Source organism: Camarhynchus parvulus, chromosome 12 (assembly GCF_901933205.1).
Source record: "Camarhynchus parvulus chromosome 12, STF_HiC, whole genome shotgun sequence".
NCBI lineage: Eukaryota > Metazoa > Chordata > Aves > Passeriformes > Thraupidae > Camarhynchus > Camarhynchus parvulus.
The window spans coordinates 6,925,859-6,953,386 of record NC_044582.1 but is presented as its reverse complement, the minus strand read 5'-3'; the positions used below and the strand labels follow the sequence as shown (position 1 = coordinate 6,953,386).

Here is a 27,528-nt window from a genome sequence, read left to right as displayed (position 1 = left end):
CATACAGTGAGTGCAGACAGTTTGTCCAGATTTCCCACACTAATAAAGCTCTTATTCCACCTCAAATTTTGGGCTGGGGAGAGAGGGGCTACTTGGCCATTTGTCTAAGAGTTCCAGATGCCCAGGATGTCACAGATCACTGATCTGGAGTGGCCGCTCAGAGTGGTCAGCCTGAGCAAGGCTCAGCTCTGTGCTGTGTGAAGGTTCAGTCTCCACCATCAGGGCACAGCAGATCCATTTTTGCACACATTGCACAGCTGGACAGCTCTGGAGACAGAGGGGATCTGCTCCTACAGAGGGGATTTCTTGGACTGACATATGTGTATCCTACCTTCAAATGAAACTGCTGTCACATCAGCAGGCTATGCCTGAATTACAAAGAGTAAGATACAATCTCCCTCAAACATTTGTCTGTAGATAAAAGCTGTATGGGATTTTCAGGGCTTTCACACCAAGCAGCCTCCTGTGTGGGCTTTGTTGTCTCGTGTTTTGATCACTGGAACATCGCTGTTCTTGACAAATTTCATTTGCCCTGCTGGCACTTGGTCAAAGAAACGCCGCAGAAGCAATTTCTGCAGATAACATAAATCACAGTGGCTGGCTTTGCTGGGTCCCATCACTGTGTCTTTCACACAGCACGTTTTGAAAGCAGTTCATGGTTCAGCCCAGCCTACCTGTGCCATTCTTCACTGAAAGACCCACTTCCTTCTCCACAGCACAGGTCTCTCTTGCTAGTTTGTTCTATTTTCAAGCAATTTTTTTGGTTTTTACATTGCTATTTATTTGCCTTGTGAGAGAGCAAGAGGAAGTTGAGTTAAGGGAGGTTTAGATTATATATCAGGGAAGGATTTTTCACCCAGAGGGTGATTGAGAGTGGAATAGGCTCCCCAGGGGTGGGGTCACAGCACCAAGCCTGGCAGAGTCCAAGGAATGTTTGGACAATGCTCTCAGGCACATGGTGGGATTGTTGGGGTGTCCTGTGCAGGGCCAGGAGATGGGTTTGATGTGGCTGATGGGTCCCTTCTAACTCAGCATATTCCATGATTCCATGACTTAGTATAAAACAACTCCCTACAAACTCTTCCTGCAGAACCCCAAGGCGACAGGACAGTTCTTTACCCCCTCTCCATCACTCCTGTCATGCTCTCCTTGGTCCCCCACATTTCTGTGGTACCTCTGTCAATGCAATGAACACCTTCAGGTTCATATTTGCACATCAACCTCCTAATGAAATTAAACAGCTGAACTTGTTAGCATAAAAACACATTCTCCATTGCTGTTTCTACTTATTTAAACAAATACACACATATCCATCCTAAAAGAGGTTCTAGAGAGGAGAAAACCTACAGAGAAAAAAATTACCTCAGACAAATGCTGTAATTAGCACAATAATTAGGTTTCTTCCTAGAAATTCAGAATTGCTGATACTAGCCAAGCACGGCAGGAGGGCTGCAGTGTGGGAGAGGGCCACAAAGTGCCCTGTGCCCTCACAGCCAGCACCAGCTGTGCCTGGAGACCCTGCAAGGAGCCCACATGGAGGCACAGCAGCCTGGGGGCTGGCAAGAGCCATCAGCAGCTGGAAACACCTGGAAACACATGGGAAATGTGTTTCCAGAAAAAGGGAAAATGGGAAAATGCCATGGTGGAAGGGGTGTGCTGCTGGACACGGGGGGCTGTGGGTGACCCATGGCAGGGTGAGGACACCACTGAGGGAGCCGGGCTGAGGGGGGGACAGGGGTGACCCAGCTGAAGGGACAGCAAGGAGAGGGAAGGGGCAGTGAGGAGGGACAGTGAGAAGCTGCAGTGACAGAGCTGCTGCTGCTGGAAAGCCGCCCTTGGCTCACACCTCGCCCTGAGAGGGGAGAGGCTGAAGGGCAGCCAAGGGGCTGCCCCACGGAGGGGTTGGGCACCATTTCAGCCTGGGCAGCTGGGAGGAGAGGCTCAGGTGGGGGATTCTCTCCTTTTCTCAACACAAAGTCAGTGATGAGAAGCTTGGGTAATTTGACAATAAGTTATGTAAAAAATTCCGTGACTCCATGGTGTTTTACACACAGCTCAGTTCATTTGCAAATGAACTTTAACTTGGAAAAAGTGATGATTAGCTTTTTCATACTTGCTTTTTTAAAAAGTATTTGCACAATATTTCCACTGTACTACTTAGGCAAAAATAATTGGTTTAGATTCAAGTTACATGTGTTTTTACTTTTTTTTTTTTAATAGATGAGCCTTTTGATTTTCCCAAAGAAAAATTTTCCCTAAAAAAAAACTTTTCTTTTTTCTTCCTACATAATTCACAGTAACTGTTACCAACTACTGATAAACACAGATCATACACCAAAAAATGGCTGGTCAGGCATTTTCATAATTACTCTAGTTGAAACATTCTTTTAACTTACAGAAATTATTTAGATTACAGTTAATCACATTTTTTAAAGGACAGTAATTCTTTTTTTGATAAAGTATGTAATTATATCTTTATACAACATGAGTTTCTGCTAATTATGCAATTATCATGCAAAGAGATTAATATGACAGTCTGAACTGCTGGCTATGTGTTAAAAATACTGTATATGTACATATACTTCATGCACATATACTTCATTTTCTGTACCATCTCAATTTTTCTGTACAATCTCAGATTTACACTTGTGTCTCTGAGGTCATTTAATTTAGTACACAAAGGACTTGTGCAAGAAAACAAAAAGGCCAAAATCTTCCTTATATTCAAGAAGTTAAAGACATTTACAAATTAGAGAAAACCCTTTTTTACAAAGTATTAGCAAGAGAATATCAGCAAAAGAAAATTTATGTAACAACCAATTCCTCCTCCCTTCCCTCCCTTGCAAATCATAGTTCTGATGCCAGTTTTGGATTTGTTGAAGTCATCCTTACCCACAAGATTAATCCCATTACTCTTGAGTACAGTAAAACCAGCCTCTTGTCACAGCTTTAAAACTTGTACCTGTACCATGGAAAACTCACTTGTACACAAGAGGAGCTAGTGAGGATCTGATTTCTCACTGCTGGTAAACACCAGCAGCCCCTCTACACAATTTACACAAACACACATTTCAGACCAGAACATGAACATTGAGGAGTTATGCTGGCATTTTATCATGCCATGCAAGCCTTAGAAAAAGCTAAAATCTGAATCTATTAATGCTTACATTTTACCCATTTTGCATTTTGCACTGTATTGCCAAAGCTGAGGGGGAAAAGCAGGGGGAAGGCAGACACACCCTGAAGTTAAAAGTTAAGGTAATATACAAAGTTCAAGCAAACTAAAAAAAATATATATAACTATGCTTTGCAATCCCAGACTGAAGACTACTTCTTTGAGGGCATTCAAATTGCAAGTGACGGACAAACAGCCCAAATTCTCTGATGCTTAAAGAATCCCATTCTGAAAAAACAAATGTTTCTGTCCAGTAGGTTCAGCTGTCAGCCATCACCTGTCTGCAACATTTTTCAAGTGGCTTGAGTGAAGTAAAACATGACAGATAGCTAGAAATGATGGAAGAAAAACAGTATTAAAAAAAAATCCTGAGACACTCACAGCAATTATATTGAAGAAGTCATCATCTCCAAGGGTATCCAAAATAGATGAAACTGTCTGTTTGGCAATAGTCAGGCGAAGCCCTTTCATACTGCCACTGACATCCACTAGAATTACCACATCTTTTGGAGAAGTTGCTGCCTGGATATACCTGAGATGAAAGACAAAACTTCTTTTAAATACTGAACTTTTATTATTTCAAATTTCTTGAACACTGGCAGTCATCAATTGCCTACCACTTTCTGTTTCTGCAGTCAAATGCAATGACTCCATTCTCATCAGGTTCCCATTTAATCCCTGTTTAAAAAAATAGAGGAAAAAATATTAAATTAAATTTTCACGGTACCTGTGGAAAACCTATCTCTGGTATTGGGTCTAAGTGGCAGTTAATGGAGTTTCATACTTTAATCTAACAGGCACTGCCATCATATCATAGGAAATACTGGGGGGAAGAAAAGTTCCTAAAATAGGGCAATCAGAAATAATTTTTTTTCCTCACTCCTTTTTAGCCTACTGTAAAGTGAAAGCTCTTCAGGTCTACAATGTTCACTGCACTATTTTCACAAAATTCTTGCCATTCTTGGTCTTTGGTGCTGGCAAGTTTTATCACATCTTGCCAAGTCCTTTCCAGACCTTGAGCACTTCTGACCCATGGCTGGCTCCAGCAGCTGCCCTTACACTGCCTGCTTCACTCACGGGTCATACTCTGAATTTCCACTCACATCACTCTGAAGAGCGTAACATCTCCTGGTTGTGGGTCAGAAGAAATATGATAAAAAAATCTCCAAGGGAAAAAAATGTCAGGGGAACTCTTCCTGCTTTTTGCACTCATTTTCTTGCACAAAACAAGAAATAGCCTTGGAAATAAGGACTAATATTTGAAATATCATGGAGCTTGGGAACTGAAATATAACCTAAAACTAACACAGGTGTAGTAGCCATTACTCTCAGCCACTTTCAGACATACAGATGTATAGTGAACTTGCTTAAACTCAAGACTTAGAGAAACATGGGTTGCTAAACCACATTAGCCAAAGGAACAATGTCCACTGTGAGCCTGATTCTAAGTTACAGAAGCTGAGAATCAGTTTATTTAACCTCATAGTTTATTATAATGTGGTAAATTTTGTACAGGATTAAACATAAAACTTAATAGGCAACAATATAGGTTTTAACCTATTTCTATAAAAATAATACAAGCGATGTGATTGCATTTTATTACAAATGGTGTGAAAATAAACCTTTAAACAAGTTTTTAAAATTTTTGAATGTAAATCTGCCAGGTTAAGTGGAAGTTTAAAAATAAAACAAATAATGATGAAGTCTTACTGTGTGCATTGATAGAGCAGAGAACTCAACCTTAGTACTATATGAAGGCTCTAATCCTTTTGCTCTCCTTCTCACAGCCTATTTAGAAGCTATTTTTCACATCTGTATATTCTATCTGAATAGAAATTTTTATAAGTACATGAGTTATCATGAGGGTTTCACCTCCAAATATAAACTGGTAGAAAAAAACATCAAAATTTTCAAAATGTTGATTAGAATTCTCTCCAAGAACTAGATGAAGTAAAATCAAACCTTCAAGTATCTGTGGCAGTCAGAATTTGTGACAATACTTAATGCAGCCATGGAATTCTTTACTGTATTTTAAGGACTTCTCTTCTTCCTACCTGGATATTGCCTGAAAAATCCTTTTGCACTTCCAAAGTACTGCCAGATGAGAGAAGGGTCACGATCAAAGTTATCAACAAACACCTTATTTAAAGATTCTGACCAATAAACTCCATTTACAATGGCTGGATCTGGAAGAAAAATAAAGAACACACACACAATGAAAAATGATTTTGTTAAGTGGAATCCTATAAACTCTACCATCTTCAGCTTACTCAATACCCAAAAGTCTATTGACTGAAAACTGTTGCAAAACGGTTTTAATTTCCTTTGTCAAATAAATGATCCAAAATAAATAATTCACTCAAAGAACAGAACAGAGAAACCTGGTATTATTTTTTATATAAGTTAAAATGCTCTTTAGAGTATCTATCCTGTAGCACCACATGCTTGTTCTGGAGAACATAAATAACTCCATCTAATTTAGATTATTTACTCAATGTACCTCCCCTAAATTCATGGAATGTCTCATGGCAACACTTTACTTTTTTAAACATTAAATTTGGTAATGTTTGAAAGTTTTCATGTTGGAACAGAAAGTGAAATACCTTTTATTTTGCACTTGAATATGCATAAAAACACATCTCATAACAAATACCACTAGTTGTTATTTGGAAAACACTGAACCCACATTCCACAACAATTACCCAATTAGTTTTTATTTCCATAGAACGGGAACTACAAAGCAAATCCTTGATGCTGAAACTGTTCTGTTTGAGACATCCCCATCCATCAATCCCTAAGACCCCAGGCTGCCCAAGTGTGTCTTTAAGCTGCAGATTTGGTTCAATAGTGGGAAATGAGAAATCAATGAACGTGTCTTAGAAAGTTACTGGATTTCAAACTGTGAATTTTGAAAGGTGAGAAACAATTAAGATACAGGATATTCCCAGCTCAATCTTATGTGAAGTCAGCAGAATAGAAAGGAAAAATACAGAACTAAAATGACAGATGCATTATTTAATTTGCAAAAGTGTGCATACATGAATACACAGTAACATTTGCTCAAGTATTAGAAATAAAGCAGCCATTAGCTTGCAAAATAATGTCACTGTACTGATTTCAGAAGACTGCTTCAAATGTGATTTTAATGGAGTGGAAAAAAGGCAAATTGTTATCTTCCCCTGCATTCATCAAGAAAAAACAGCAGAAAAATGGAAATGTCTCAGCTACACAACTTTGCATGTTGCTTTCACCTAAATATTTAGGTTTATATAGAAGACATGCTGAAAAAGCAAGGTCAACAAAACAGATCTTATTTTTAAAACACATGGAGTGCAGTGACTTGTTTCTCTAGAAGGTGACATATGCACTGAAAATCAACCACACCAGACACATGTCAAACAAACTGATGTCACTGGTCCAAGGGCACTGACTTCAGTCCTGCCTAGCTGGCAAAACCTCCATTGTCCACTGGTTTCCCAATCTGTAGTTACCCCAATAATGAGCTGTGACCAAAACATTGCAAATCAGCTCTCAAGACTGAGATCTACCATTGGTTTGCAAAACTATGCTCCTATTTCAGCATCCCAAAATATCAGCCCATTGTTCAACATTTAGACATTACCTGAAATGTGAAGTACTAAAATGAGAATTCTATTCCTCAGCCCACAGGAATTTCCCAGACCAGTTCAAACACTGATATTCTGATTCTGCTCCTATACTTCATGAATAATGGAGTATCCAAATCACTGAAGATTGCAGTGGCACTGTTGACTCAGCATCACAGTCCTGAGATAAGGCAATAAGTTTAATTCATCTTTGAAAAGAGCAACCAAGGTCACAGGGTTGGGTGTGGGTTTTGTTCTTTTACTTTTCCGGGTGTTGCTAGAAAAGTCTGTTTAAAGGAAAAGACAAGACACCATTTCTCAAGCCTCTAGAGGGCTATAGGCTCTTCATATACCCTGCAGTCATCAGGATTAGTGAAAAGCCAAACAAATCAAACAGAATAATTCTATATTAATTTATATTTAAAATAACCTGCAGTGTTTCTTAGAAACTTATGTTTGGATGTCATTCCAAGATTGCTCATTGTACCTTGGTATTGTACAGTTTTATCAATTAATTGGATGTCTCCTATCCTGGATTCTTCAGGGCCTAATTTTTTATGTCCTTTCCTAATAAATCAGAGCTCTAATGTCATCCATGAGCAGAATCCTCTGCCTACCAACCCAATGACAATTTTCTTTGAATTCTATAAGCACTCCAATTCCATAAAGTTGTGGCACGTTAGTCATTTACCTCTTAAGTTCTCAACCGAAGTCTTTCCAGTAGCATATAAAAAATATAATTGTATATACAAAATACAGATATAAATCTCTTTTTAAAAATCATATTGAAATATCCATGGATATTTTAGATTACTTTTTTTAGACCAGCCATGAAGAGCCACTTAACATGTTTATATATCTGTATTACAGATTAGAGAACTCCATGGAAATAAAAATCAGGAAATTTTCCCTGAACAAGCCTCATGGAGTCCATATTTCTGCATTAGGCTGATCACACTCATCATCCAACTCCTGAACATTAATCCAGTGACTCTGAAACTAATAGACTTACTTTTTTAGCTGGAAGGAGCATAAAGCAGGCATTTTAAATAAGAAGGCACAATTAAAATGTGACCTATGCTCACTGTATTCCTTCAAAATGAAAGCTGGTTATAATTCCCTGCCTTCCCACACCCTGCATGTCTTATGCTGGCTGTTCGCTTTGCAATATATCAAGTTACATTTTAGGCACCAATCACTTCAATAAAAGAAGCAAATAGGGCTACAATCATGTTTTTTTTTTCTTTGTGATACAAGGAAAAGTGGTGTAGGGACAAATGTAGGCACAGAACAAAAACAGCAGACCTGGAAGTCATGAGTCTCTGCTGGCTGCTGCACCTTCAGGCGCAGGGATTTCACACTGGATCTCTTTGTTCTGAACTTTGTAACCCTGCTACGTGGGGGCATCTCTGTCCACGTGCACCATCCCAAACACAGCTGCATTTCTGACCATATGTCTCCTTAAATCATCATCTAATAACCTGTATGTTAAACTTGTTCTGGGCAATTTCCAATTTTAGTAATTGCACTAAACTGTTTAAATTCCCCCAGTACTTCATTCAAACAGTATTCTTAAGTTTTTCAATTACTGGTGAGCATCATGTGCATCCCCCAGATAGTTAAATGTCAGTGGTAGTAAATTAATCTGTGAGAATATTCAGAAGTTTGGTGAGGAAAAAAAAAAAGATAAAACTTAGTATAAATGCAAAATCATCAATGTGATGTTATGGGGCTCAAAGATAATAAATGGAAATAGCTTTCACCACAGTTCTTGAAATATGATTTCTGCTTTTGCTTCCTGGCAGATAAAATACAATAAAATATTCCCTTTCCCGTGTCTTTTAGACGAGCTGGTTTGCAATTATATGGGATTTTGCTCCACCATTGTTTGTGTAGATGTTACCTGTTTTTACTGACATTTAACATAAATCCAACCTCCAGGAAAATAAGTACAGTGACAGGAAACTGAAATGAGATTGCCTAAGAACAGTACAAATGCATGTAGCAATTAAGGGACTGTCACAGATCCTGCTGGCCTGAAAAAGACTGAACAAAGGCAAGGAAGGGGCACAGGCTAAAAGATGTGCAACAACCAAAGGCAGTGACTTTTTTTAATGTTCACAGGATCCAGAGTATACGAAGTCTATAGAACAAAACTAATACCTACACAATCCATTCTGCATTTCAATTATTGCAGCATGCAGAAAATAAGGGAAACCACTGAGGAACTCAGTAACTATGAAGAAAGTTCTCTTTCTTGCCATATTCTGCTTTATCCTTAAGAAAAGACAAGTTTCTAATGATCCTTAGTCTTTTCTCCCTATGCTATTCCTTTTTTGTTATAATCATTACTTTTTTCTGGAAAGCTGTCAGAGATGCTGGCATTGGAAATGATCTTCCCTCCTGTAGTATCTGACAGCCTCAGCAGCACTCCTAAACTGCAGAGCAGCTCTGTCCTACCACAGAGCAGTACAAGCACAGCCTAAGGGCCCAAGCACTGGAAAAGGAATGCAAAATCCTGCACATTTCTGGCTCAGAGAGAGCAACAATATTAGCTTAGTTTTTATGACATTGACAACATATTTAGTCTGGTCATATTTTAAAGAATAACAAAATCACATACTTTGCTGGGACATCTACCAACAATCTAATAATTACACTACTCAACACTAATATGAATGCTTTTCAGGGTGGTCCAGCAGACTCAAGAGCTGGGGCTGGATGCCAGTTTTGGCAACTGCCTTCACTTTTTTCTCTCTCTTCCCCTCTCTCTGACTCCAGGGTAATGTGGATGCATCAGCTCACAGATCAAAGCATCTGGCCATCTGTAGACATAAAAGAAGGTGTTTGTCCATTTTGCTTCATGTGCTGGGAACTGTTCACCAATGTCAGAAATCACATTCCCTTCTTGCAGGAATATGGGATGCTAAAGGCTTCCAGTACGTGACTGCATAAAGGCATAGCAGTTGGCATTTGGTGCCTTCATCTTCCAACATTGCCCTAATAACTTCACCCTCCTCCTTTGAAGTGGCAGCAGAAGAACTGGAGTATGGCCAGATGTGTTTATTTTTATGCTGAGCTTCATGAGTGCATTTAGGTGATGTTTTGTATTGTTTTATAGTGTGAGGGGGACAGTGTTCTTTTCTTGTTTGGGGGGAGAGGTTTTTAATTTTTTTTTTAATTATGAGATGGACTGAGATTCAACTTTAGCACATTTGAAAGCCAGAATTACAGCTGCAAACTCCTCACTAACAGCATTCTGGGATACAGATTAATTTCTGTCTCCTAAGAGCTTCCTTCTCAAGAGTTACAGAAAATGTCCTGCAGCAAATCAGTGGCAATTTGAGCCCATTTCATCCATTTGATGCTGGCCTGCCTGGACTTTGCTTAACTTCTCAGATGTAACAGCTAAAAGCAAACAGTGTGGGGGCTGATCAGTGGGCAGGTTAGAGCAAAGCTCTGGAAACAGCATATAGGCACCAGCTATGAAAACAGAACATTAATTTCTCTTTTAAATTAAAGGAGAAACTCAGAGCAGAAGTCAAGGGCATCCCAGGACAAAATAGAAAGATGCTGCTTTACGAGAGCTGTTGTCCCAGGAGCCAGGTATATGGGGCAGTTAGACCTGTCTCTACCATGCCCCTAACAGATGGGATTGCCCACCCAGCAATTGCTTTGAGCTGAGAGCTAAAGCCAAAAGCTAGTCATCCTGACAGATGAATTAATTCATGTTACTGCAGATGGATATTTCTGTATTTTCAGTGAAACATACTCGTTTCCACACTTCTGCATTATACAAATTGAGGACTGTGAAAAATGAAAGGATAGTAAGAAAATATCACAGAACTATAAGATGCCATGATGTAAAGAGAAAGGTTGAACAACATGGAAAACCTCTGAGAGAAATTGTTTTCCAAGTGGAAAAGAGAAAAGAAATTTTCAGAACGCAGGAATTAAGCAAATTGAACAGAGGCCTTATATCCATTGCATTTTTGTCACAGAAGCAAAATTAGTCGTGAATACTGCAAAAAAAAGGAGCCAGTTCTAACACACGGCAAGCAGAAATTTCTGCACAGTCTGATGGAAGAGTGGCTATCAGCAGCCAGGAAATTCAAACCTCTGGTAAGTGGCAGACCAGAAAAGTGTCACAACAAGCAATAGAGGAAGCCAGTGGAACACACAGCAAAGCAGGGGAAAAGAAAGCAAATGTGACTGCTGCTGAATCCAGCCAACTGTGCTGTAAAGTATTTAATGCACAACATACCAAAAGGGACAATTTTATTCAGAGCTATTGTCAAAGTGATGAATGACAAAGGCAAGGCACAGCCTTGGAAATAAAAGTCATCCTTACGGAAATTTCTTGGGGACAGATCCATCCACCAGTCTTTACAAAAGCCATTTGAAACACAAGACCATGCAAACCTGCTTACTAGCACTTCACAAAAATCTCCCATTCCTATTGCACAGATATTCAGAGACACAGAGTTCCAGGAGCAGGCTGACTTCACGGCACAGCACAGTGCAGCTGGGACCAGCAAGTAATGCTTTGAAGGAGGTTCCAAAGTCATCCTGTGTTTATCAACACATCATGCTTCTTGCATACAGCAAATGGAGGCATGAAAACCTTTAGAGAGAAATGTTTTAGCAGGTAAAATGCGTCCCAGTTGCAGTGGGCTATAACAAATTAAACCTCTACTGCTCCATTCCTGGGAGCACCAACAGAGTACGAATGTGCCATTATTGGATTTAACAGCACACTTATCTACTACCGTGGCAAATCACCATCTCTTATCCTCTCAAATCAACAGGCCCTTACTTCTCTTGTGCTTTTATAATCCTTGCCCCAAAGACTGTTTGCACAATTTGAGTAAAATGGAAGTGCCTGTGTAACGCCTCCTTGACCTAAAGACTGTCTGCACAATTTGAGTAAAATGGAAGTGCCTGTGTAACGCCTCCTTGACCTAAAGACTGTCTGCACAATTTGAGTAAAAATGGAAGCTTTACTCATACAAGATATGAAAATGTTCAGCTGGTTATAAAGCCTCTGAAGATAGTAATAAAAACACTGAGCAGATGTACAAAAGTATCTTGGGATGAGTACATTACAAAATCCATTATGTATTCTTAAACACTATTTACTCCTTCAGGAATGTGCCAAATAAAAGCTGCGAGACACCTAAATAAACAAAGGATAGTGTAAAAATGTCTTTGTACATTTTTAGCCAAACAATATTTTGAAACAGTTTATATTCTAGCCAAGCATACTAATGCTTAACCAGAAGAGCAAGCCGCCTTCTTCTTCACACAACACATACCCTGGAAAAATCAAAGGGTCTGTGTAATGTAGCAGCATGGAGAAACAGATTATTACAGTATTCTAAAACAGTAGACAAAATGAATATGTATATTTAGATAAACTATCATTATTCCTTGTCAAATGTCAATCTTCTTCACTAGATAGTAAAGTTACAGTTTTTACTTTGCCAGACAACCATTTAATTAATGCATATTCACTCCTAAAGTTTTCAAAACCCCAGGATTATTGTCACTTTCTTGTCCTTAAAAGCAACAAGGAAGTAGGGGTGGCATCATGATTGACAGAGGCACGTCAGGTCAAAAAGCCTCTTAATACAGTACCTGAGATAGTGTTCAGTGACAAACATTCCCTGGCTCACATTTGTCAAAAGGCAAAGCCCAGCTCAGAGTAACTAAGCAACAGCTGCTGGATCAGGAGAGGCGGAGAGCAGGGCTTTCTAGAGGAAATACTTCACGTTTCCATGTAGCCTGGATCTGACATCTGGTTGCCATGGTGATGAGGATGTATTAGAAACACACAGATTAGATCCACAGCCAGAGACAGACTAGAACACAGCAAAGATAAAGCATAGGACACATCTTGCATGGCCATGCCAACATTTCCAAAAGGCTTGCTGTTAAAGACAGAGGTTTGAGAGGAAAAAAAACTAAAAAAAAAAATCTGTGAAGCTAAAGCCCTTTTCAAGAACAAAGCAGCAGCCTGAGTAAATTCTGGGAATCATATTTGAGGCAGAATTTAAGCAAAACCAGATGGAAGCAGCAGAGAAGTCTGTGCATCTCTGTCCAACAGGCAAGAAGAGTTAAAGAAATATGGGAAGATAAGACATTCTCTGCAACCTTGATTAAATCTGTTGGACTAAGAAAGCTCCTTTTAAATTAAACAATGCCCAGTGTTAGGAAGACAGTGAAAACACAGTCCTAGAGACCTTAAAATGTGAAGACAAACAAACGAGGGGAAGGATTTCAAAACATAAATACAGTGGTCCAGGACAGTATGCTACCATGAGTATTTAAATAACAGCTCCAGGATGTTGAATGTTCAGAAGCAAGGTCCGTAAAATCATATACAACAGTGACAGACAAGATTTTATTTCTTAATTTCACACCTTACAGGAAGATGGTTTTGCATATGTGCTAGCTGCAGATTATAATCTTTCTGCACCACTTGAGAAATTATTTTTTTTGGGTCTAATATTCTAGAAAAGAGGTAATCTCAATTTTGGCAGCCAGTTGGGAGGCATTGATAGGAAAGTATGACTGAATGATATTCATAGCTCTTTTTAAGTATCAAATTGAAAAAACCTTACTTAATCAAAAAATGGTTGTGGTTCATCACATTTCAATATCTTTTAGAGAAGGCACTATTACATGCAGCAGATTTTTTTTCCTATGCAAGCAAAACTTTTGATTAGAGTCTGCATTTATTGACTTGTAGAGCATAAACTCATTTTTTAACATGCAGTGAGCATCATGCAATGGAAATGCCATTTGACACAGGTAATATTCTTTACCAGTCTCTAAATTGTTCAAGCAAAACTTAAATAATATTTGTGAAATCTGAGGCAAAGATGTCCTCTTGCAATGTTTTCAGCATTCAAGAAAATATAAAAAAGGTAAGCAGAAAAACACAGGCTACACCTGATATCTTTTCTATGAAAGACACTGAGGTCAGAATTATTCACAGTTGTCTTCTATTCATATTGTTTATAAGTAATTTTAAAAATATTGGTGATTATAAAGGTAGAAAGAGGCAAAGGATGGAAACAATTGGGAGAAAATATCTTGCAATAGAATAAGATATAAAGGTTTTTAATTAAAAGATGGTAGATTCAGAGTAGATATAAGGAAGAAATTGTTTACTGTGAAGTTGGTGAGGCATTGGAACAGGTCACCCAGAGTTGGTTGATGTCCCCCCCCTGCAAACACTCCAGGTCAGGCTCTGAGCACCACAATCAAAGTGAAGATGTCCCTGCTCTTTGCAGGGGAATTGGAGTAGATGACCCATAAAGATCTCTTCCAACCCAAACTACTCCACAGTCAATCCACAAAACAATAAAAGAGCACACAAATAATTGATTGCAAACTTTCCACAGCAGTAATAACAATAATCCTAACAGAAAGCTTTTAAACAAAGGTTTAAGTCACATGATAAAATCTATACTTTCAACAGCCAGTGAAATGATAGATGACAGAGACAAAGGGAGGCACAAAAGACAGTGCACATGTGCTGCAAGGAATCATGTGATGAGCAAAGCTGTAAGACAAAGAGATACAGCCTCTTTGTGCAAAACAGTATTGCAACCTTGTAAAAAAACCCATGGAAAGGAATTGAATTATGAAGATGCGAGCAATTATAGGAATTGAATTTAAATCCATAGGAAATTATTTATAGTCATCTTGTCCTCAAAATAAGTGAAGTCCAAATACACCTTAAGAGCTGTAAGATACTTTTTAATCACTTATTTTTATAAATCCATTCTTACACAGAGTGATAATGGTTACAGAGTCAAAATGGTTGTAAATATTTGAATGTATTCCAAATCCATTGACATGGAATTAGTACTAGTGTGGTATTAATTTAAGGACAAACAAATTTAGACTATTATTAATGAAGACTTCTTTATCTTTTTACTTATTATTGAACTTTAAGTGTATTTTACAGTCATGAACCAATTTTAAAAAAACTGGATGGATTAAAATGGATTTTACAGCTTGGTTTACACAGTTTGAGACTCTCAGCAGCACCATATTGTGTGTCTTATGTTTGTTAGTTGAGTTGACATAAACCATATCTCCTGTTGACAGAAACGCTTGAAAATATTCATGGACTTCAGCATCCATCAGTGAAAAACTCTGCAGTTATGGAAAGCACTGATAAAATTGCTTCCTGTACTTCAAAAACTCCACAACTGCAGCTCTATCACAGTATCAGGATGAGAAAAACAGACGGAAGGCAGTTAAGACAGACTTTTCTCTAAGTTAAAATTTATATTATTGCTTTTAGTTTTCAAAGCAGCAGATTAACTTCAGACTGTATAATTGATCATCAAATTTTATTTTCTGTCTTGATTCTGTCTACTGTGCCACTAAAGACAAAGCAGTAGAAGCACTGAGGCTTCTACTTCATTATCTAAATATCAGGATAAATACCTGGCAATCTATAATCCCGTGGAATATTTTTCTTTTGGGCTTTGTTTTGTTTGGTTGTTTTTTTTTCTTCTTTTAATCTCAACTGAAGAAAGGATTTGGAGCAAATAATTTTCACCTGATCATGCACAAACTGTTCTCTTTCCTGTAACATATGTGTATTTCCTAACTTAACAGAAAACCAGGCCTGAAAATGTCAAAATGCAGGAGTAATTTACTGAGACACCTGGCAGTTTATGATAGCAGAGATTTTATAAACTAACCAACCACTGGGCTGCGGATAGGTATTCACCAATCTGATAAGAAAAATCCTCCCTAGTGTCAAAACTGCAACTAGCAGAATTCACAGAGCACAGTCTAATGTCAGGGGTAGGAAAGAGCAAACTTTTATTAAGACTCCTCCCCTCTCAAATACTTTATGGTAGGGAATAAAAATTTCATTATTAAATTCACAAAAACATGACAGTGAACTCAAAATATAATTCTAAATCACATGGCAGTACTATGAATGCAAGATGATGTAAAAATTCACTCTTTTATAGTGGTAGACATGATGAAATGTCAGAAAGAGTTGTAGGTAAATGCTGAGAAATGTATTCAGTATAAATCATGTCAACATTAAAAAGAAATCAGTGTAAGCACTGGGCTAAATGTTCACCTAACTTCCTGAGTTTAACATGTGTTCATATGAGAAAAAACTGAAACATTGCTCATTAGTATAAACCTCTTTGTCTAGCATAATGAAAGCTGGTGAGTAACTTTCCAGACCCAACACTTTTGGGGAAATTTTATGCCTTATTTTGACATATCATTATTAGATTCCCTAATTGATTCTAACATATTTTCTTCTCGATGCAGAGAGCACAGATCCTCCCTGAAGCAGAGCCTAATGCCTTTTAAGTGAGGCAGTTATTGATATCAGGTTTCTAAAAAGAGAAAATGCAGGTGAATTACCCTCTGCACATGCCCAGACACTGGTACTTCAATTCAGCTGGAGCAGTGGGGGAAAGAAGAAAGGTACCAAAAAGGCATGGATGAAAGATAATTATTGCAGACTTCACAAGTTGATATGGTCCTTTTGTGCATTGCCCACTGCATCTCACTTTTCCACACACCAATCAACATTTCACCTTGGGCACTCCAAAGACAGTAATCAATTCTTTTCACAAAGCTCCACAGCAGGAGTGGATGTTTCCATGTTCAAACTAATTTGAACTGACATCACTGTAAATCAGCCTGGGAAGAAAAACTTCCAGATCTGAGTCTTTTCAGAGCATGGTGCTGCTGTGTGTGCACCTCTGAATGGCATTTAAGAGCTTGTGTGATATTCACCCCAGGACTTTCCCAGGAGTAAAGGGCAAAAAGCCCAAGCTGAAAGGCTTCCATCTCCCCACACAGAGCACAGAAGTTGATTTTCAGGACCATGAAAATGTAATGCTGTGTGTGATGGTGGCACTTGGGGCTGTGCTGAAGAGACCAGACTGCTGAGCCAGCTCTGAAATGCTTCAATAGTCACAGAGCTTAAAGGGAGAAGCTGTGCCTCAGGCTATACAATGGAATCTCACTGGAAACAAGCTCTGGGAAAACAGGCAAGCACTAAAATACTGGTTACAATATCATCCTGACTCTCAGAAGTGATCAGTGTGCTGTACAAACAAAAGGCAGTGCAGAGCTGTGATCTGACTATCTCTGCATGGGCAGGAAAAGAGACATTAACCTTGTACTACAGCTAAAACTAAAATTCTTCTGATGCAGAACTGTGGTCACAAAACTATCTTGTGTCCATAATATTTCCTGAAATACTTCAGTGAATCACACATATATGTCAACATCCTTTGGTGTGAGAACAGACTGCACCATTCTCCACCACGCAGGAGATACAGATATACACATATAGATATATATATTTTTTCATTTATGTCTCTATACATATGTCTTTTCCTCAGACATTCATTAGTGATGAAAACAAAAATACACTTAATATAAGTAAGAGTATTTAAAATTGAAAAATCTGCAGTTTTTATCCAGTAGTTAAGTTTGAACTCTTTGCTCAACGACTTTTAATAAGTACAAAAAATTCAGCTGATAACTAAGTCTTGCAAAGCTGTAGAATGCACTTAATTTCACTGTCAGCTGTATTAATGGGATGAAGGTTTATCCCCTAGGAAGTGTTTCTCCATTATAAAACTGAGCAAGTAAAATAAGATTATATATTCAGTAAACTAGAAATGACAACAAAGGTAAAACCTCCCATTACTTTAAATCAACTTACATATGCCTACTTCCCTTCTATTGCCATGATAAATTGTCTTACTTTGTTCTTTTTTTTTTTTAAGGCAAAGTCAAACATACTTCTCAAGATGAATCTGATCTGATCCAAACAAAGAAATTATCCTTTCTCCGATCTACCTCTATTGGCACATGTCTCTCTCCTCCACCACATCTCAGAGATACTGTCCAGGGCTGCTAGATAGAGCCACATTTGCTCACCCTTACCCTACCTTCTGTCAAAATACCCAATGAGGAAAGTCAAGCTAGGCTCATTCTACAAGGCATTTTTATTTTTAAAAACATTTAGAAAGGCTGTCCTTGGGTGTGTAATATTTTAGTCCAAAATATCAATCTTGGGCCAAATACAGGCAGAGATATTGTGAGATTTTATGAAATATAAGGGGGGGTTAGAAAAAAATAATAATTTTATACATGGAAAAGTTCTCAGGCATGACAGTCTCTCTTTAGTTCTAAATTTCTTACTGTGAAGAAACTGTTGCACTGAGAAATAGAATTTAAAAGGCAAGGAGAAGTCCTTGCATCCTGATATTTTTGAATCATTGAAAAGAAGAGAACCTGGGCTCTTCCCCTTTGTACACACATAAAGCCTACCTTGTCATACAAACAAAGACCAACTGCAAATTCTCAAATCCAGGAGCTGTTTTCAGCTAATACCAAGACAATGGATTTCCCCTGGTGTTTCCTGGATTTTATGCAAAGCTACTGTAAGTGGATGAGATCCTGTTGTGTGTCACCTCTGGTACTGTACTGCTCTAGGCTTTGCTTTTCAACAGGTGCCATAATTTTGAACTGTGTCACCAAGACACACTGGCCCTTCACCTTGGCTTTGGTTTGCATCTACATTCCTCTGAAATCCACATTTATCCAAGTATTCATAAGTCTCTTCCATGGAGAAACTGCTGAGTGAAAACTCAATAGCAGAAAATATGTCATTGCTGTCCACAAGTAGGAGTAAATATGAGGTGACAGATTTAAGAAAAAAATCAAAAACTGGAGTAGGTTCTTCATCCCAGATACAGCACATACTTTGGACAAATATGGGATCTTGGTTACCTATGTTCTCATGCTAACAAAAGGTAAAATGCTACTCTGTTTTTCTCTTATACATTGTCAACATCTGCAACATCAGTTTTGAGTCTTCTTTTAGCATTTCCTTGTGTACATAAATCCATTCTAGAATCTTACTCTCCCCAGTGGCAATCCTAACACCAAGCTCCTCGTGGATGGTTGCCAGAAAGCTTGGCCCACATTCCAAGTGCTACTTTTTAATTATATGTCACGTTCCTAGAGTCTTCTAAATACACTACTGTCATCTCAGAAAGTAATAAATCAAATTTTGAAGCCATACCAACTTTAAATTACTAATCATTTTTTTCATTAGCGCTGTCTTCTACAATAGCTGTTTAAAATATACTGATTGATATGTAGAAAGTTGTATCTGAGTATCTTAGGAATGTGTAGCTGTGGAAGTGTACACACATGATATGTCCAAGACAGCAGCACGTCCCAAATCATTTAAATTCTAAATTAATAGGAAGACATAAAAAATAAGACCTGTGAGAACTCATTTTGTGCCTCTGTGTAACCAGTATAAACTTTTTTTAATAAAAGAGCCCAGCAGTTGAATGAAACAGTGCCTTATTTACACCTAGACTCTGCCTTTGCATAGTCCAAGCCAGATTCAGATTGATTCTGTACTTCCAAAAATTAAACTTTCCTTCTAACGTGAAAAACATGCCTTCATTCTTCCCTTCTTTTTCCTCTATGAATATTTTTATATGACTAATTCACTTGGAACATTTTCCCTGCTTTCTTTCAGAAATCTATACACAGTTGTTAATTGCAAAATTTGTGGATGGAAGAACTATTGCTTGCCAAGACTGTTACCACAAAATGTCTTAATTAATTAATTAATAACTGTTTAAAAAGATACTGTGTTGCAAATCCTGTGGCTGTGGGCAATGAGCCTATGGGTAATGAGCACACTTTGTGTTCAAAGAGAAGAAATAGAATGCAGCAACAGACATAGATTTGATATTTATTGTCTTGATTTCACCATAAATATAATGAAATTTAGGTTTGCTCTTTATTTTCCAAACTTGAAGGTGTCCTTAGAATGAGAATTATTTAATCCAGTTGTTGCCATCAATATTTTTAAGCTTTTCTATGAAGAGGCTGAAAGAGCCAGAAGATAAATGAAGAATAACAATATGTTTATGTGCCAAGGTTTCTAAGCCAATCTCATTTAGTGCCCAGTTTAGGGATTGTGCACTTCAGTGATTCCACAGCTGGGCAGCATCACTGTGATTGTGGAAGCTGACCAGGCCAAACCTTTTCCCAAAGCTTCACTGAGCCCACAGTTGTGCAATTTGCAAATTAATGGAACCTGATTTCAGCCACACGATTTTTACAATCTTTGGCAACCAGATTATAGAGCCTGGTATTAGTAATTAACTGCAGAACAACTAATTAAGCCTTTAATCATCTCTTGAATAGCTAAATGAACTGAGCTCCTGTGGTCTCAGTCCATGGCATATTTGTCAATTCTTTTATGAGTCCTGTGACTCCTCTCTGAACCCATTGCAAATTATCAATATCTGTGCAACTAAAAAACCAAAGTTAAGGAAAAAGTTTAGAATTAGCTTACAAATAGGGTTCTTTTTTGTCTATGTTGACTCAAGAACCCTGTGTTTAACTATTCAGTGATCACACTTGTCTGTTTTCAGCTGTGAGTTCTGGCTGTGGTTCTCCCTAGTAATTCAATAAAATAAAACATCACCTAGAAATGAACAACAGGCCCTTTATAGAGAAATGGTATTCTGCAGACACTTGGTTGTAAACCAATCAATACCTACTGCTTGTACCCTCAGGTTAGGATTAAATTAACTTGTTATCACCCCTCTGCATTACAGAACAGGGCAACAAAAAATTTAAGTATATAGTTCTCTGCTTGGTAAGAGGACCATTTCCAGACATTGACAGGCTCCAAACCAGATTATTATGTTCATGTGCAAGGAAAATGCCAGTAACAAACCAGATTTCTGCTGTTGGAATACATTTAAATGATTTAAAAATGGGTTTTTTTCTGCAGCTGCATAAAGTGACAATTTTGGATGGTCTGAATTACACAAAGTAGAAACAAGAATCATCACAGAACTCCATCTTGCCCGTAGCTACAGAAAATCCCTGTATGAGAGGCCAAGCCAAGATGTAGCAAGGCCTTTGGCCTTTAATTATAAGTAATCAGCATATAAAATGCATTCAATACATAGCATGAGCACATAGCACATATCTGAAGGTTCTACTGCTCTCACTAACTACTCAGGACAATTTCCTTCTCCAGAAAAGCACGGTTGCCTGACCTCTATATTCCTTCCTTTTCTTTTTCCTCCTTAGCAATTCTGGAATGAATTAATTTATAGACAGGCTTGATGAAATAACTATTAGCACTTGCACAAAAAAAGTCATTTGGTATCTTTAGAAGCTTTAAGCATTTTCCAAGTCTTTTCAAAATATCCTGCATTAATCATTTCACAACCTTCCAAATACCCTCTAGGAAGATTTATGTTTCATCCCTGGTTTAAGACTATTGTAGGAGTTTTGGCTTCTCAGGATTCTCAAGTCAGAATCCTAACTTTGAAAAGAAGCTTCCATATCCACTGCTTCTCTTACCAGACCAACTCAGATGAATTAATTTGCCTTATTACACAATATCCTTGCGTGAATTACCACAATTGCTAGCCTGGAATGCATTAAGAGGAAAGCATTTAGTGTCCTTTTAGATGTCTTTTATTATAGTTAAAACACAGAAGAGGAACCAGATAAGGAGATTAGGCAGCTTTCTAGAGACCAATGACAAATATACTGTAGATACTGTTAGGAAACTTTGGCACTTCCCTTCTAATTTTTTCTTTTATTACTGGCTTGAGAAAAATAAATAGGTAGGTGCTGCATAAACACAAATTCCTGCTATTTGATTAAAGGGAAGTGGCAAAAGGAAAATGAGTAAATGTATGTCTGAGTTCAGTTTACATTCCGAATTTTTAGACCAAAGTCCATCACTTCTAACACCTAATGTTGCTGTTTGTTCAATGTGCATTTACATCAAATAGGGGAGTAGAAATTATTCCTTCTAAATACTATCTGCAAAATGAGAGCATAGTTTGTGTATAGAGCTAGAATAGCATACATAATGCTAGAAATATTCTCAGAAGTTTGAAAGCATAAATCTAATAAAGTATTTCCCTTCACCTATCCTATATTTTTCAAAGACAATTCTAAATCTCAGCAAGGATAGAATTAAACTGGTGACAATGTAAGCTCTGTTCAAATGATTTGAAGATTCTGGAAAATAATTCACTGGAATAAACATCTTCATTAACTTCATTAAACTGCTAAACTGCCGCAAAACAAAAGATATTACAGAACTGTCACACTTAAAACATGCTTCCATGGAAAATTTCAGTATTATTGCCAACTGGAAAACACAGATAATACAGTTAATCAACAGCTTCATTTTTAAGCAAGGGTGTACTTCTGTTTGGCCAGTGGAATGATGAAATAAAGCAGCTCTTTTCCTACCCTTGTTGTACATGTTGGTGGGCACTTGGACATCACTCAGGCTGATGTTCACAGGCAAGTTGTTGAAGTGGTCATTTGGCACCAGGATGAACTCCTTCCCCAGCTCCAGATAGTTCCCTTCTTCATCTCGTTCATTTATGAGCACAGCGTTGAAGTATTCATACTGCAACAGAAAGCCACATTCCCTGTTCAGAACACACATCCAGCATCAAAATGAGGTTTGGAATGGTTTAGTACATCTATCAATCCACTGATTAACATCTCCTGCTAGAACAAGAAATTTTATCCTCTCTCAGATTCCCTCTATGCTCTTCATACAGGTACATATATGAAAACAAATTTATCTATACGTCTCAAGAAAACCTCATACTGTTTCAGTTCTCTGGCTGCCCTGAAAATATTAAGGGCAGTCCAATAAAAGATCTAATCATAAACAATATTTGTACTATTTTTAATGCCAAGCTTTCTAAATTTAAATATTTTTCTGGCTGATTACTTAATTGTGAGTTCTGTTTAGCTTACTTCCACCAGATCAAGAACTGCTGTCAGTGCTGAACTTTGTCCCTGACAAATTAAAAGTGTTTTTACTTCTCAGGAGTATTAACTACAGCTGTAGATGTGTACTCAATGTGTACTGTCTGACATTTCCTAAAATTATTTGCTTTATACTGAATTTTAGGAATGCACATCATAGCTGGCCTTCTAAAATATGCATACTTTAATCTGGATATATAAACTTAATAGTGACTTATTTTGAACAAGAAATAATTGTCTGCCTGTTAAAGATTCCTGAAGACTATTTGGCCTATTTTGTACAGAACTATAACCAGACAAGCAAAAGCAATTTAGATAAAATTATTGATATCTTTATGACCTAGTTTAACCAGAAATTTTACTAAGCTTTGAAAGCAACAAACAGTACAGCCTATTTTTTAACCTCTTAAATACATTAACCCTTGGTAACACTTTGCGATGTGCTTCCTAATTGGAGGAGGCCAAAGTTTAGTGTCTTTGAAGAATCACATTAATTTAAATATGAGTTCCTGCCCTAATATCCATTTGAGAGTAAATGCATGTAATATTTAAAGATAAATCTATGTTTATTTGAGGACAAAGTATTCTGTACTATAATATGCAGCACTATACTGTTCTTGAACTCAACTTAAGGTATGTACCATGGAATAATTTCTACAGAAATTCACATATGGACTTGGTAATTTCAAGGATGCAAATTTTATTTGCCCATGGCTTTTGTAATACTTTGTAAATGGAAAGAAAGATGGACAAATTTCAAAAAAGGATGTCAGAATGTACTTGAAATCAACTCTAAACAAGTGTTATATAATTTCATTCCATGGATTATTTCCTTTTCCAAAGAAGTTAATTACTAGGCAACGTCTTTCATCAAGTTCTGTAAGTGGCAAGGCTAGCCAACTACTAAAATCTCCTATATTAAAAACAAAACATAAAAAAGGAAAAAAGAAACCACTTATTTTACAATTAAGGACATTTAGGACTGATTGTTTCTTCAGTTGATTTAGTATTCGTTGATTTATTGGTCTGAGTCTGTATTTTCTCTTCTCAATTCTACCAGTGTATGCACAATAATATGATTTATGTTTGGGGTTGTTTTAAAAGCAAATTGCAGCATAGAGGAGTCCTTATATTATTGCAGATTATTAATATTTTCCTGCATAGTTTGGTTTTTTTCTGTTTGATTGGGGTGGGGTTGGAGGGGGCTTGTCTCTGGCTTGTTGAGGGTTTTTTTGCAAGTTAGAAGCCTACAAAAACAGCATATTTAAGACAGTCCTGCAAGCTCTAAGGATTATTCAGTAATGTGTGCAGCTCAAAAATAGTACTGAAAAAGATGAGCATTTAAGCAGAGCTGTTATACAATGGCTTCTTTTGGGCTCTTCCTTTCCAAGGAAATTATTGAGTGTGACAGCTGAAAGGTGATAGAAAGAATATTAGAAATTGAAGAAAAAATATGAAAGTAAATCCATCTGGCATTCTGACACTGCATTTGAGATAAAGCCCAAGGGAAAGAGGATAAAGCCCTGTTTGCTGACAGCACAAATACTCTACCTAAGCTCTTAGAGAAAATGACTTCAATTAAATCTTGTCAATGGAGGTCAGTCTTTGATGTAACCTTAACTAGGTAACTTCTGAGTGCACACCATATAACACACCAGAAAGTTGTTAGTCTAATAAATAACAAGGTAATTATCCAGGTTAGGAGCAGACTCAGCTCTACTGTGACTTGTCCAACAGATGAGTTTACTCCAAACTTACCTAGAGACCTGCAGGTGAGTGAGGAAATATTCAAGTCAGCTCTTACATGAACCATTAGAACTAAAAATCAACTTTTAGACTTTAGTGCATTTAGATTTGCTCAAGTAAATACATTGGGGCTTTTTGCTTGTACATTCCTTTGCAGTATCTGCATCATTCTGCATGTTTGATCTGACATTTTGAAAGCCCACACTGTATCATAATAATAAGAAAAGGCAAATTGAAATCTCAGTTTTCAGTTTTATCCCAGTAAAGTTTTCCTAGTGCAAGCCAATATAAAGGGATCAGTGCAGAACAAGCACTGGACCATTCTGCCCCAGCAGAATGGGAGCTGACCATGTTTGAGACACCCCAAATAATCCTATTGCTGACAGTCTGCAGAATCCTGGGCTGCTCTGCCATGCCCTGTAATCACAGGAGACAGAGACTTATGGGGCTGTTACAGAACTGATCACAAAACTGCTTTACAGCATCATTCATGCTGACAGGCTGGACAAGTTTGTTTTAAAACAAAGATGCCTTCAGCCACAATGAAAAAACATGTCCTGTGTGCTCACTTAGGATGGCTGCCAAAGATTTATGTTAATTACGACAAAAATTAATTTGCTCAAAATATATAACAGAAAAATCAGGGAAGTGCAAAGTCTGTGGCCTGCAATGAGAACCACAGGAGTAGGTTGGAGGTGAGAAGTGATCTGCAAGGTAAGAAGGAAACTTCTTCAAAGTTCTCTATTCCAGCTTAGCCACTTATTTTGGCATGATGTCTCAGCTAAACAAGCACCTTGACAACAATGCATACTTGTCTGAAACAAAACTTCAATAATTTAGATGCAATACTGAAAAGTATTGCACTAATCTCACATAATTGCAGTGTGGCACAAGACTGATATTCTATATTGCCTTTTACATTTATTATTCTGTCAATAGATATCCAGCTACGCCTAAATATTTTATCAAGTATTTGTTAACATTGGAAACAGCATATTTATTTAAACATAAATGTTTACTATTAAACGTAAATGATAAATTATAACGCAAACTGCCTTTTGCAACTCAGAGAGTATTTGGCTTAATAGTAAACAAGCATCACTTTTTATCACTCCATTTTAAAATGAAGTGTTTTGGTTTTTAACAGCATGAAAGAATACAAGCCACAATTTTAGTTTGCTATATTTATTTCCTACACTATAGAAATTTTTACCAAGACAGCAAAAAAGTCTCATTCACAGAGCAATGAAGACCAGAAAGGTGTAAATAGGAATGATTGCACTAATGAGCCAGAATTAGAGCAATGTTTGGATTACACTGGTAATTCTTAACTACTCGAGAACCATTTTCACAGGGTTTCTGTAACTTTGCAGCTCATCTAAAGAGAAAGCTAAATGTATTTGAAAGATATTAAATTAAGGGAAGTTTATGATATTTGCATTGAGCCTCCAAAGGCTAGAGCATCAGAGAAAATGAAGTAGCAGCAAATAACATGGAAAATTAAGGGGAAAGCAAAACCTACCATGAAATAGCACAGACAGCTAGAAATGCACAGTATTTGAAACATCTACAGTTGCAACAAAATAGCTATTATCATCAGAGTTTAAATAAAAAAGAGAATTTTTTTTTTCCAGGGCTGACAAATAAGAGACATCTCTAAGGAGACCAAAAAGGTTCATGATATGTGAAAAGAAAAATGAGGAAATTTATCCATTCTGAAGGAGATTTCCTACTAAGAACACACTGGAGACAGCAATCCCCATTCTGGTACTCGAGTTAAAGAAGAGGCAAACATCTGAATGTAAATCTCTTTCTAAGGCCCAAAAAAATCTCTTCTGGCAGTTGTCCAGTAAGGAGAACCTATGTTTTCAAGCATATGATTAAAGCTCTTGTATTCAATAACTTGGTCTGTTTGGCGAGCATAAAAGGTCATAAAAGCAAAAAGCCTCATTCAATAAGAAATTCTGAATTTTAAAAAGCTTTTATGTTTGAGAAAACAGCATCTCTTGTAAGAGACAATCTTTATCATTTCCAATTATTCTCTGAAGGTTCCTCCTTGCTCCTCTGTAGGAACATCCAGCACTTTTTTCCCCCCCTCTTTCTTATGTCTTTATTCAGCAGCAAGGCTCAAAGAACACCTGGGATTTGAAAAGTTGTCATCAGTCCCACTTTAATTATGAAAATAGTACAGAAACATTACTTGCATCCTTGGACAAAGACTGATCTGTTTTCTACACAATCAAATTAAGATGACCTTCCCCCAGGCTATACATTCTGTCCCAGTATGATTACCCTATTAAAATTGCCATAAAAGAGGATAAATAAATAATACTTCATTATAGTATAAAACCTATTGTAGCAGTAAATTGATAAGACACCAAGGTCTCAGAGTTGTAAGGATTAACTGATTCACTGAATGTACAAATTATTATGATGGCTATTTTAAATCATCCATTAAAGTCAAAAAACATCACTTTAGGTTACAAGTTTCAAATGAAGCCTCCTTTTCCTTTACAGATAAATAACTTCAAAAATATTTACTTTTACATGCAAAAGTTCTCGAGTCTCTTCTTTGTCACAAGACTGAACAAAAACTCTTTGTTCACTAAAATTTAGTAACTAAAACAAGGAAGGAGAAAACACTTATGCAACAGGCTTTTAGTTTAATATTTTGGACACCTTGACAAGCCTTACTGGATATCTATCATTTTTCTATATTCAGTGTGCTCATTTTCATACACATAAGAAACTTCTAAGGAATACTTTCTGCTAAAGACCAAAACAAATCCCTACTCTGGTGACATTGTAATTTTTTCCCTTCTCCCAGTGTGTGTAGGTTAAAAAGATTCCAGTTGCATGGAATAGCGAGGTCAGAGCCAAGGACCATGATCCTAGAGATGCAGCAAACCATGGAATAAATGTAAAGAAAATTTCTAGAGCAACATTAAGCAAGACTTTTGTGACTTAAGTGAATCATCTTGCAACCAGAGCACAATGATTGGAGGGTCTGTGTATTTGTGGAGGTTGAGCCTTTCAAACACACAGAATCACCCCCAATCTCAGAGAGCCTGCAGCCCAGCCAATGACCAGGCAGAGCCTGCAGCCGAGTCACTGTCCAACACTGGGACAGGG

General features: G+C 37.4%; 1 protein-coding gene across 3 annotated transcripts in view; it reads right to left on the bottom strand.

The window, feature by feature from the left end:
• Positions 1-27,528, bottom strand: part of CACNA2D3 (calcium voltage-gated channel auxiliary subunit alpha2delta 3) — a 385,648-nt gene that overhangs the window by 208,929 nt on the left and 149,191 nt on the right. For all 3 annotated transcript variants that reach the window (XM_030956482.1, XM_030956483.1, XM_030956484.1), the window contains 4 exons: positions 22,117-22,279; positions 5,230-5,361; positions 3,793-3,853; positions 3,557-3,707 (listed from right to left, as the gene is read on the bottom strand). In XM_030956482.1, coding sequence (XP_030812342.1) covers positions 3,557-3,707; positions 3,793-3,853; positions 5,230-5,361; positions 22,117-22,279 — 507 coding nt within the window. The remainder of the gene's footprint in view (positions 1-3,556; positions 3,708-3,792; positions 3,854-5,229; positions 5,362-22,116; positions 22,280-27,528) is intronic.